The 12,810-nt window shown below is 44.7% G+C and overlaps 2 protein-coding genes across 5 annotated transcripts in view; one reads left to right on the top strand and one right to left on the bottom strand.

The window, feature by feature from the left end:
- Window positions 1-6,825, top strand: part of ophn1 (oligophrenin 1) — a 33,745-nt gene extending 26,920 nt beyond the window's left edge. For all 3 annotated transcript variants that reach the window (XM_035527087.1, XM_035527086.1, XM_027032352.2), the window contains 5 exons: window positions 2,130-2,498; window positions 2,635-2,767; window positions 4,299-4,349; window positions 5,403-5,443; window positions 5,990-6,825. In XM_035527087.1, coding sequence (XP_035382980.1) covers window positions 2,130-2,498; window positions 2,635-2,767; window positions 4,299-4,349; window positions 5,403-5,442 — 593 coding nt within the window. In that variant the 3' untranslated portion in view covers window position 5,443; window positions 5,990-6,825. The remainder of the gene's footprint in view (window positions 1-2,129; window positions 2,499-2,634; window positions 2,768-4,298; window positions 4,350-5,402; window positions 5,444-5,989) is intronic.
- A 992-nt stretch (window positions 6,826-7,817) lies between these two features.
- ar (androgen receptor) overlaps window positions 7,818-12,810 on the bottom strand; it is a 61,992-nt gene continuing 56,999 nt past the window's right edge. Inside the window, exons 7-8 of one of the 2 annotated variants that reach the window (XM_035527031.1) lie at window positions 12,472-12,623; window positions 7,818-11,520 (exon numbers count right to left, since the gene is read on the bottom strand). In XM_035527031.1, the coding sequence (XP_035382924.1) occupies window positions 11,296-11,520; window positions 12,472-12,623 (377 nt within the window). In that variant the 3' untranslated portion in view covers window positions 7,818-11,295. Of the gene's footprint in view, window positions 11,521-12,471; window positions 12,624-12,810 lie in introns of those variants that run through there. The other variant, XM_035527033.1, reaches the window with a different exon arrangement.

The raw sequence follows: 12,810 nt of genomic DNA, 5'->3' as shown, positions 1-12,810 counted from the left end.
GAAAGCCAGAACTCAATCTTACGTTTACAGTTAGGGCATTTATCAGACAGTCTTATGCAGAGTGGTTTACAAAGCTTAGTGTTCTACTCAGAAAGTAAGTACATACAGGCTAGAATCCAAAAACTAAACCTCTTAAACCAAGATAATGAACACAGACTGAGATACGGTACAGTACTGAACACAGACTGAGATTCTGAGTGCAGTGCAACATTTAGTGCAACAAGACAGTTCACATGATAATACAAAACCTTCCTGTAAGTGCATCATGGGGTTTTAAACCTGAGTGCTTTTCAGCCAGTGCCAGGGGAGTTCAGGCCACCAGTCGAGTGACAGGGTGTGGAAGAGTCTCTGCCTGTCTTCACCAGGCTGGAAGAACAACGGGTCAAGGCCAAATCTGAAGTATACTTAACGCTCAGAGGCCTCGATCAGGTTTTGTCCATCGTCGTGGATCAGGAGGGAGCTGGTCTATTTTTGGCCTTGTAGACAAGTGTCAGGGCTTTAAATCTGATCCCGGCACCTACTGGAGACCAGCGAAGTGAAACAGCAGCAGAGTCTGTCTGTCTCTCTGGCAGGCCTGTCTGTCTGTCTGTCTGTCTGTCTGTCTTCCTGTCTGATTCTCTGTCTGTGTCTGTCTAGGAGCTCAGCATTCAATTTCTTATGCAAACAATTTTTGTGTACGTATGTGTGTGTGTGTGTGTGTGTGTGTGTGTGTGTGTGTGTGTGCGTGCGTGCGTGCACGTTTATGCATGTGTTGGCATTTTGCTGATGAATATTAACATTTGGGTTCATTAGTCTCTGTTTTAAAACACTGATGCAACTATTAATCAGTTCTGAAGCCCTGGTTCTCATTGTCGGGGAGTGAGGGAGGACACATTACCTCACGTAATGCCACTTTCACTCGTTATTGCATTTTGCAGTCCAACTTTTAATTGAATGATAATAATGTGCTTTTGCTATTAATGAGAAAATAACATTTTTGACCTTAATGTGTGTGAGCGTGAGTGTGAGAATGTATACCCGTGTGAGTGTGTGTGCACATGCACGTGTGTGAGTGTGCACACGCGTGTGTGTGTGGGGGGGGGTGTTTTGGAACTTGCTGAGAGCAAGTATGTGAGTGTAAAACTAGTTGCATTTTTCTGTGGTTTCTGGCTTGCATGCACACGGCAGGTATTTAGATTGAGTGGGAGAGATGATCTATAAAGTTTAGGCTGGCTAACACACGCTTGCGCACTGTGTGTACACACACACACTTTTGTGTGGCGATCCCCTAGTTTGTCTATGTTCCTGCACACGTGACCATGCTCATGTTTCTTCCTGATTCCTGATTGATGTTTCTTGTTCTCCTTTTTACATTTGCTTTCATTAAACGTCTTTTTGTTCAAACGTTCTCGACTTGCGCGTGCATGCTGCCTAACTGTCATCACAGAGGTAAACGCTGCGCAGATGAAGGAGTACGTATGCTCTATAAACACAACTGATTCATCTCCAGCATGTTTCATTTGGAGATGTGAAGCGTTTTGTTTTATTAGATTTTTTTATGCAGTGGGAGTGACTTTGGATTACCATCAGTTGTATTCAGACATGGACTGTAGCGTTGAGTCAACAAGCCCTGATGAGGGTAGAAAGCAGAGATGAGTTGACCAGAGCGGAGCTCCAGGGAGATGTTTGGGGACCAGTACCGAGTACCCAGACTTCAGAAGTAGCTCATTTCAGACCTGTTCAGACACTGCTGCGCAGCATACAACGGTGGGGTTACAGACTCAGACTCACAGGGGCTTGGGGACTCTAGCGCTCGCGGTCTGAGCGTTCCGTCGCAAGGTTTGAGAGGTTACCTGAGAAGATGATGTTGTTTACTTCACTCTTCCGACTTCGATCCGTGCGTGACCTACAGCAATAGTTTGGACTGACCTGTTTTAAAGCAGTATTCCGGCCAGAGATGTGAATTTAAAAGGGCACAAATCTTATGGTGGTAAAATGAATGGGATAAATAGCACAATAGGAGTATTATTAACTCAAAATTAGCTAAAATTACTCTTATGATGACATATTTTAATGAGATCTAAATAATATGTTTTAATATTTCTTCCACTCCCGAAGTTTGTCTCTAAAGTTGTGTCTTGTTTTTTTAGGCTGCGAGCAGAATGGCCCCTCCTACAATGGGGCGGAGACTGGAGGGACAGACCCCACCCATGCTAGTCCAGTCCCGCATCAGAGAACCAAGCTAGCCCCGCCCTCTGTAGCCCCTCCCTCCATCCCTCCCTCCTCTCCTCCACCTCGCGCCCCTCAACTCCGCCACTCAGTCCCGCCCAAACCCGCCATGCGGCATGAGCGCTATTCCGACTGCGAGGTCTCCAGGCTGGTCTCTAGGATACCCGACGGGGGTCAGAGGTCAGACGCCTTGGCGACGGCCAATGGAGAGGTGGGAGTGAGCGTGGGCCGCGCCCAGTCTTTCCAGGCCAGGAAACCTCCCCCGCGGTCCAGCCCAGCGGTCAGAGACGGTGAGCAGACAATGCTGAGGATTATAGAAGGGGTTAAGACCCTGGCTGAGCTTTAGATTAAGACACTGGAGGAAAGTATTCAAGTGTGTGTGTGTGTGTGTGTGTGTGTGTGTGTGTGTGTGCGTGTGTGCAACAGCTGAGACTGAGGTCAAGGGTCGCCCTGTCGTTGAGAAGAGTCCAGTCTGCCGTCCTCCCACACGGCCTCCTGACCCACCCTCACGATGTCCCACCAATCAGAAAACACAAAACGACGATGCACCATCATCATAGTGAGTACACACACACACACACACCGTACCACCATCATAGTGAGTACACACACATCGTATCGCCATCATAGTGTGTACACACACACTGTACCGCCATCATAGTGAGTACACACACACACCCACACTGTACCGCCATCATAGTGAGTACACACACACACCCACACTGTACCGCCATCATAGTGAGTACACACACACACACACACACTGTACCGCCATCATAGTGAGTACACACACACACACACACACACACACACTACCGCCATCATAGTGAGTACACACACATACACACACACACACACATCATACTGCCATCATAGTGAGTACACACACACACCCACACTGTACCGCCATCATAGTGAGTACACACACACTGTACCGCCATCATAGTGAGTACACACACACACACACACACTACCGCCATCATAGTGAGTACACACACACACACACACACACACACACACACACACACACACACACATCATACTGCCATCATAGTGAGTACACACACACACCCACACTGTACCGCCATCATAGTGAGTACACACACACTGTACCGCCATCATAGTGAGTACACACACACACACACACACTACCGCCATCATAGTGAGTACACACACACACACACACACACACACCGTACCTCCATCATAGTGAGTACACACACACACACACACACTACCTCCATCATAGTGAGTACACACACACACTACCTCCATCATAGTGAGTACACACACAGAGACAGACTTTAGAACTTTAGAACAGAATGATACATAGAAATTGCTTGGATACAAGTGATAAGTTAGCAAATACAACACAGTAAAGGAAACACTGCTGTTTGTGTGTGTACGCGTATGCGTGCACATGCGTGTGTATGTGAGCATGCATATGACAGGTTGTGCATGAGTGTGTGAATATGTCCGTGAGAATGTGTGCATGTGTTTGTGTCTGTATACGAAGTCTATAGTGTGTTTTACAACAGCCGGTGTCACAAAGCAGCTTTACAAATGTTCGAGTCCAAGCCCCCAGTGAGAGGGTCTCCCTAGAGCGCGAGGAAGAAACCTTGAGAGGAACCGAGGCTCAAAGGGGGCGTTTCTGGGGGGACGTCCTCCTCTGGTTGACAACAGACACCACAATAACAACAAATTTAAGAGAAAAATAAATAAGTAATAATAAAATGAGCAAAAAATAAGCAATTAATGTCTTGTCCCGCAGGACAACTGTGTGTGTGTGTGTGTGTGTGTGTGTGTGTGTGTGTGCCCATGGGCTCAGCCTGACATGCAGTTACTCTCCTGTTACATGGTGGGCGGAGTATCGTGTTAAGCCTGCCCACCCCCTCTTCGCCACATGACCGTACATCTGTGCGAGCTTCTGGGACGCGGGGTTTACTGGCTGTGTGTGTGTGTGTGTGTGTGTGTGTGTGTGTGTGTGTGTGTGTGTGTGTGTGTGTGTGTGTGTGCGTGTGCGCGCGCGCGCGTGTGTGTAGGGGGGCTTTGAATTGTCAATTTTTTATTGGCCTGTTTTTCTCCCTTAGTGTTGCATCCAAAACCAAGTTTTTTGAGAACGCTTCTAGACAGACTGGAAGGTAAGTGTGTGTGTGTGTGTGTGTGTGTGTGTGTGTGTTTTTCCTCATAAACCCCACTAATGCTCTCAGGGGTGGTGTGCATTACAAACGTCCACTTCTAGTTGGAGGTTTTTGTCATCGTGACCGCAAAGTGGGACCTTGTGGCCCAGACCAAATAAACCCGGATCTAACCCATCCGTGCACGTTTGTTTTGTCTCCGGGCACGGGGAAGACAAAACCCTTTAAGGCAGGTTTATACCCACAGCTGGAGGCACCCTTCCCTGCTCCCACTCCCGGCCAGACCCCTGTGCTCGCCAGAGCAGATGGCCGTCGGAATTTCAGATGGAAGGGAAGACGTCCAGTATAGTTTCTGCGATTTAACCATGCCTAGTTTCCCCACTGGTGGAGTTAGTATTACAATCAAGTGCAATGGAAATTTTGCTGCGATTCGGAACTGATAGATTTCAGAAATTTAGCCCAATGCTTGTTTGTTTAAACGTCATGAAACACACGCACACACAGTCAGTACCCAATTTGAGCGCAATGAATCTTTGCAAAATGACAGAACGTTTGTAGACGTTTCCTCCCAGCTGGAGATGTGTGGAGGTGTTGGTCTAAAGAGTTGCAACCACTTCCACAATGCTGAGGTAAGAGAGTGCGGTGTGGTGTTAGTCTGGGGAACTCCTCATAATCCATTCAACACACCACAGCACCCAGAGCAAGGGTTGCGGCCACGACTTCCTAGAGTGCCGTGTGACCACAGCTCTCCTGACTGCAGCAGTAATTTGACCGCGCTCTGTTTGTAAGAGAAATACCTTCAGACAGTCTTACCCCTGTAAAAGACGTCCTGTAACACGTACTGTTGACAGTCTTGTGTGTGCTGTAAAACTCCTCAACTATTTTTTGCACAGAAACTAAACGTACGTTAGAAGCAGGTCGAGTCCGACCACACAAATTCCGCGTACTGGACTCCTTAATCCAGTGGCAGTGCTGTTCCAGCCTGAACTTGGAATGTAGTCCGTGTTGAAGGAATGAATATGTTCACTCATACTGGTGGTCTTGTCTTTTCCTCAGCTCCCCCAACACCCCTGGAGCCAATGACCTGCCGAGATGAGGCAAGACCCCGTCGTCACTGGTCCACTGACAGCTACTGCAGCAGACTTAGGAGAGCGAAGCTTCTTACATCACTGTGATAAGCTCAGAGCGTTCAAACAGCTTCTGAAATTTGATCTATATCAAAGACTGACTGCTTAATTAAATGAGCTTAATTATAGGCATCTATGTCATGGAAGTGATCAGCCCAAAACACAAAGTTATATCAGAACTTTGCTGCGTTCTTATATATTTGCCCTAATCCGTGAACTTGAAGGAAACACCTCTGAATACGTTATGTCTCAGATTCTTCTTCTGGTGTGTCATGACGTTCATTCGTGACTTCAAATTTGCATAAGATCAACCATTCTCTCATTACTGAAGCTGGAGACAGGGAGCTTTAACACAGAGTGTGTGTGGAGTCCAGGCCGTTGCGTTCTACAGACACGTCTGTGTGCCTGTACAAGTTCATGTTCTTAATCTCATCTGTGTGACTGCATAATCTCATCTTCGTTTTACTCTCGTGTGTATAATTATTTATACTGTTTTTTTATTTATGCTTTCTGCAGCTGACAGCTCTGGTTGGATGGTGAGGCTCTAGCAGACGTGCTGGTGAACAGATGCACATCGGAAAGCTACACAGACGCGTTTACCTGGTTATGACCCCTTTTTGTGAGTGTGTGACAGTGTTTACGTGACTGAATCCACCAGACGTTTGGGAGAGAAATTAGCACACAGCTTCATACAGCGATGCTCCTAATTACACAACCCCCCCACACAGCAGACTTGCTCTTTAGTAAATTACTAAACACTGTAAAAAGAGCCCATGTAGTTTGGCGTGAGTGTGTGTGTGTGTGTGTGTGTGTAGGTGTGTGTGTAGGTGTGTGTGTGTGTTCACTTTTCCTCTTATCTTTTGTTTTTTGTTCTTTTCTTCCACCAATGAGTATAAAAGGAAAAATTCCAATAAGTTTCTGTTCAGAACATTTAGCTCATCCAAACCCAGCCCTGCTCACAAACCCACAGCCCTGCCCACAAACCCACTGGCCTTTTTTCCTGAGCAGGGTTTGAAACTCACCCCTGCTGCCAGACATTGACTCGCCCCGTTAGATTGACCCGATTACAACACTGTTTTCAAACACACGGAAGGAACACAGAGAAGAGCAGCATAAATATGTTCCTCATGTTGGAGTTGGTAACCCTATTGAACTAAGATGACTAATTGTGAAAACAAGACCCAGGTTGTATTTTCCTAAAGCACACGGATCAGAGGAAGTTGCCCTGTAGACAGTACTGGGATGTTTACCACCTTGTCTGAAGGTCAAAGCACTTCTATATGCAAACCCAGAAGTTTGGACTCTAGTGTCTACGGCTTCTGCACTCCTTGTGAAATAAACACTAAAGCTTTTCCATGTGTTGTGTTCTTTCGTTCGATCTGCTGATTAATCTGTTTTGTTTTTTCTTGGCTGCTCAGCCATCTCCCAGCCTGAAGGATCTCCGAGTCTTAACGACGTACCCTGGAGAGCTTGCCTACTACACGCGCATTTACAGACCTTTCATAATGAGGTCTTATTTTTCCTACATCTCATGAAACATGTAAGACTCCAGCTCATTGACTTTCATCTCTTCGGTTGGTTTTATACGTTGACCTTACGAGACAAATGTGTCTGGTCTTTCATCGAATGACGGTCTTCAAGCTTTAAATCTCTTCAGGCTTGTTCTGATGTTTGCGCGGATAATTAGTGCTTTGGTTTGAGGTTCTGCCCATTGTGCCTCGTCGCCTGTGCTTGTTTTCAGGAAATCTGTTTTCATATTGTGTAAACAGAGTTTGTCTCCTAAAAGCTCTTTAGTATATTCCAGAATACATCACTCACAGAGCCTAGTATGTCTGTTTCTTTTGTAAGTACTATGAGAAACATTTTTTAAACAAATGTACTTGGGATATGGTGTGTTTTTATTAGTGTGACAACAGACCACAACTTGTCTACAACTACAAACAGAGATCTGATGTGTTCCATTAAGCAAACACCTTATTTAAATTTTACAAGTTAAAAGTAATTATTCGTCATTAGAAATATTTCAAACACTTATTTAAAGGATTATTATCTTTTATCTCTGTTAACAAATGGAGTTTCTTAGTTTATTAGAGTGGAGTCTTGGGTAAACACCATATGAAATGAGGGTCTTTTATAAGTGGAGTGTTGGATCAACACCATATGAAGTGAGGGTCTTTTAGGAGTGGTGTTGGATAAACACCATATGAAATGAGGGTCTTTTAGGAGTGGAGTGTTGGATAAACACCATATGAAATGAGGGTCTTTTATAAACACTATGATCGGTTTGGTTGATCCCAGTTTGGAATTCTTCACCTCAAAAGAAATAGTGAACTTACTCTCAAGGTACAAGGAAGATTGTTTTTATTTAATAAGATGCAAAGAGACAAACAAACCAAATTTACACAGAAGCTACATATATTAAAAACCTTTGTTTGGCAAATCTTCTGTTAGGTAAATTTTACAGGTGACTGAACAACAGCACAGAGCATCGATTTACAGACATTGTCTGATAGTCCAAAACTCTGCAGATAGGGTTGACTGACAAGAGCAATAAGAGACCACCAACTTACAAAAGGTTAATTAACAAAACGCTGATTACACGATGTGTCTGAGTATATCTGGATAAACACCGCAACTACAGCACTCAGAGCCCAAAATACACAAACACAACCAACTAGAATTGTTCACACTAGAAAAAAACCCCAAACAAACAAACAAAACCCTACAAAATAGTTTTTTAAGCTTTAGCTAAGGAATATGTGTATGAATCCTTTAAACAGACTAGGATAAATATGGACATAATCACACCAACACAAGTGGTGATGAGACATCTACGATTTACATCAACAACAAGAAAAAAGAAATCTCATTTCATAAGCGCACGGCTTGTTTATATAGCCCACTTTAAGAGTTTGGGATAGTACTTCAAAACCAGCGTTCCCATTCAAAAATTAAAATGATAACTGAGTGTGTAATTGTGTCGCACCCTAATCACTTAACGGCCAAAAGCCATTCCTCCAGGACTGCACAGAAAAAGCCACGGCAACTCTACTTTAGCCTACCAAATGTAGGTAGAGAAGAAAATATGACCCTTTTGGAAGTAAATATCCAGGCTTTTGGAGGATGTGATCACACCTAGTGATGCTGCTAACCTTTCTGTCAGCGCATTAGACAGCTTTAGCTGGAGGGCAAGAAAAGAACTGATGTGAAACATACCGAACTTATTGCGTCTTTCTTTTGTCTTTAAAAGAGACGCCGAATTTGTGTTTGTGAGTCGTTTCAACCTTGGCTTGCATGTTTCTTAAAGATGAAGCATGCGTGTACAATACGTTTGTTAGGGTGAGACTGTAGAAGATGTTTGCTGTGTTTGTTAAAGTGTGGGACAGATGAGTCTGGAACACCTTGCATGACTGGCTACACCCCACAAACACCAACAACAGCAGAGCGCTGGCAGGCGAAACCGGCCAAGAACACAAACAGGCGCTGTAGCTTAATTCTGGGACCTTATTCTGTCTGAAAACGTTTAAATGCGCCAAAATGCAAAACACAAAAGCACCCGTAGCAGTGTGCGACGCACGAGCTCAGCACGAGGTTCAGAAACACGGTGGAAGCGTTTCACTACATCTACGGAAGTGTTAGCCAACACTGCACACACGCATGCGCTACCCACGTGTCATGGGCGTACATGAATCGTATAGACTGCAGAACAAAATTAGCTTCATGAAAGACGACGTATCTCTATGCCAGCAGATCAAATATAAAAGATCCCCAAACCCTTTTCACATTTATATTCTTCTGTGACTTGTCAATAATTACCACCAAAATATCTTAAAGCCAGACATCAAAGGAACCTAGTGAGGGACTTCTGGACAGCAGCAAGACGCCTGCTGACAGCCGAGGGAAGTGATTTCGGAGTCCCACACTTTCAGACCGTAATGAGAGCTGTCGGCCCATCTGAGAGTGTAAACAGCGGCACACACTTACGCTGGGCTCTGAGCTGTCATCTCTCTCTCTCTCTCTCTCCCTCCTCCTCTCCCGAAACATTCACACGGACGCGTCACGACAAAAACAACCTCCACACACCCCTAAAATGTTTAAACTCGCGGAGAACTCCACCCTCTGCCCTGCTCCTACACAGCCACGACTCTCGACAGGTCTGACGCTTCTCTGGATCTACGTACATGATTTTTCAGGTAATGTTCAGTCACACGGCACAGACAAGCGGTAAGCAGACAACTCTGTGACAGCTAGAAATCTCCCCCTCTCTCGCCTCCCTGTCAAGACAAAATGATTTATGAGTTATGAATTATGAATTATGACATTCCAGGGCCCAGCTACACATAGGAGGAAAAACTGTAAGTACCTATCTGATTCTCCCTCAGATGTCTGTATTAAAACCAAAAATGTAGAGTACCTATCCAAGTCTCGCTTAGATGCCTGTGTTACAACTAAACACCTCACACGGCTGCTCCACAGAAATCCATCACCATGAGAATGCTGTTCGAAGGTCAGGAGGGTCAGACAATTTTGTTGTCTGGCTTATAAACAAATCTTTTGTCTCATGCGTATATCCTGTTTTTAGAGTTTTAGCTTCGTTGGTGTGCTGCCACTTCACTGCTGAGATACACCTGGTCTTTCTACGCAAGTCAGAATGTAGGCACACACCTTCCTACAGCAAGCGGCAGGTCACCAACGGCACTGGAGCGACTGAAGCGGTCAGAGTGTGTGGAAGAAGAGACACCCAGGCATGTCCAGGGGTCTGCTGATCCCTGGATATGTCCAGGCTTTAGGGAAAGTTGTGTGGGCCATGCGCTTGTGTGTGTGTGTGCTTTGTATTAGGCATAAGCAAGCAGGACTCATGATATTTCACTCACAGCTATGGATATATGTACAACAGCTACGAATTCTAAATGACAGACTTATAGCTCAAAAATTGATTTTGGTAAAAAGTAAAAGAAAGAATACACAATGAAAAGGATGTGTGTGTGTGTGTGTGTGTGTGTGAGAGAGAGAGAGCATGCAAATTAGTTGTCAAAGGCAAAATTAACCTTTTAACAGTCATTATCTGTTTTCAAATATTTAAAATAATCCAGTTTCAGTTTGAAAAAGAGCCCGTATGAGAGAGAGAGAGAGAGAGAGCGAGAGAGAGAGACTGTGTTTTCAGCTCTGAGCTCCCATACGTGTAATATGGTTGTGTTGGAGTGAGTACCATATTAAATACACTCAGGCACCATTCAATAAATCAACTGTGATTGTCATTTTGATTCGTGAACAGATTGGGAAGGTTTCCCTGCACAGAGCATTTCCCGGCTAACAGGGAGGCATTTTGCAGCTGACCTTCTGTTGCCAGATGAACATATATGCATAGAAACAAGCCAGCATTTCTGTCAGGGAAACTTGGGCATTCAGGGCCTAAAACGAACTAAAACCAAAGGCTTCGTGTTTTACCAAAGCTGTCCTCCAGGTAACGTGGTGGGATTCTTTAAACTTTTCAGGAGTGAATGCAGAAAAAAGAGAGACAGACAGACAGAAAGCGACAGAGAACGAGAGTGAGAGAGTGTGAGGGAGAGGTTTCACATGACATGAGAAAATGAGGTGAAATTATCCCGGAGAAGAAGATTGACTGGTGTAATGATGTAATGGTCGCCAGCCAATTTGAGAGACATTTTTCAAAAAGAAAAAAGGAGAGGGGGAACAGAGAGAGAGAGAGAGAGAGAGAGAGAGAGAGAGAAAGAGAGAGAGCGAGACGAAAAATGAGGATCTTTAAGTCTACAGAAAGCGTTGGTAGTGTTGAGGACTGGAACAGACTGGCTCAGACCAGATCAGAAGGGGCGGGATAGCCCCGCCTGTGTGGGTGTGGCTATCTTGGATGTGGAAGGCGGAGCCATGTTCTTGTGGAACAGGATTGGCCTGGCCAGGCCAGCGAGGATCTTTGGTACTTGGACAGAAATGATCTCGGCGATCATCTCCGGGAAGCTGACCTTGCTAGGCAGTGACTGCGCTTGCACAAAGAGGTCAAAGGTGAACTGCTGCAGCTTCCGCACGATCTGGAAGAGAGGAGAGGATGAGCAGAGGGATGAGAGAATAATGGCTGGGAGTGGTTTGGGCTTATCTGGATTTACTGCCAGAAGGGATCTGATGTTCATGATTAGACCCCTTGTGATTGTGAAGGTCTGATCATGAACTTAATCAACCGTATGATGAAGTTACCACACAACATACTATAGTGTCAAAGCTTTGCTGGACTAACAGAAAACATCATGACAACGGCAGTATGTCACTCCTCATGTTATTATTAGTAGTAATAATAATAATACTTGCCAACCAGACATAATTTTTGGTCCTAATTGCACATAATTCACCATATATACATTATATCCACAGAAAAAGACCTACTGCTATTTACAAAACCCTTTTATTTTAGCCCAGCTGTGTGCTGCTTGGTTTCTGCGGGGATAAGACCTGCTAAATCAGTCCTGTGATAAATGTGTTGACAGTTTACTGTAAAGTAGGTGGGAACTTTCAGATTAAGAATTGCTGAATGAAGAATAAATTGTAAGAACATTATTTAGACCATCAGAATACAGAGTTAAGGTTATTTGTAAACTTAGCTATACAAGACAGAGTGCTGGAGAGTAACACCATTACAAGATAATGCCATTATAATCTAATATTCATCATAGACTAATATTCAGGGCTAACACACTAACATGTAATAATAACAGCATCTTTGCTAGAGCACCAATAATTTAAAAACTATTTGCAGAAAATAAATATTCATAAAAACCCATTACTGGCACTTTTCTAAATGTCACATGCATTTCAGTTCTACCTCTAGTGCGTTTGCACACGCGCATGTGTGCGTGTGTGTATGTATGTGTGTGCGTGTGTGCGCATGTGTGTGTGCATGTCTGTGTGTATGTATATGTGTGCGAGTGTGTGTGTGTGTGTGTGTGTGTGTGTGTGTTCTTGTGCACGTGTGTGCGTGTCTTCCTCACCGGCTGCAGTGAGTCCATGAGGCGTGTGAGCTGGTAGAAGCGATGTGCGTAGTTGCTCTTTTTTCCGTTCTTAATCAGACGATCCAACTCGTTAATGTACGTCAGACGCAGCTCATCAAAGTACTTCTGACTCTTCAGTCCCTCCACAGGAACTACAGACCGAGAGGAGAAGAGATGAGAACACATGTTTGTGGAGTTTGGACAGTGAGGACGTGCAGGGCCTAAAGAGCACGCTCATGGTTAGCCGAGTGTGTCCAGATCCCCTTTACCTCCCTCACTCGTTAGTGTTGTGAGGAACTGCATCACTAACTGAACATGCAAAAAGTCACACGTGCACAG

Source organism: Electrophorus electricus, chromosome 6 (genome assembly GCF_013358815.1).
Source record: "Electrophorus electricus isolate fEleEle1 chromosome 6, fEleEle1.pri, whole genome shotgun sequence".
Taxonomy (NCBI): domain Eukaryota; kingdom Metazoa; phylum Chordata; class Actinopteri; order Gymnotiformes; family Gymnotidae; genus Electrophorus; species Electrophorus electricus.
Note: the sequence above shows the minus strand (reverse complement) of the source record. Positions and strands in the feature narration are given on the sequence as shown.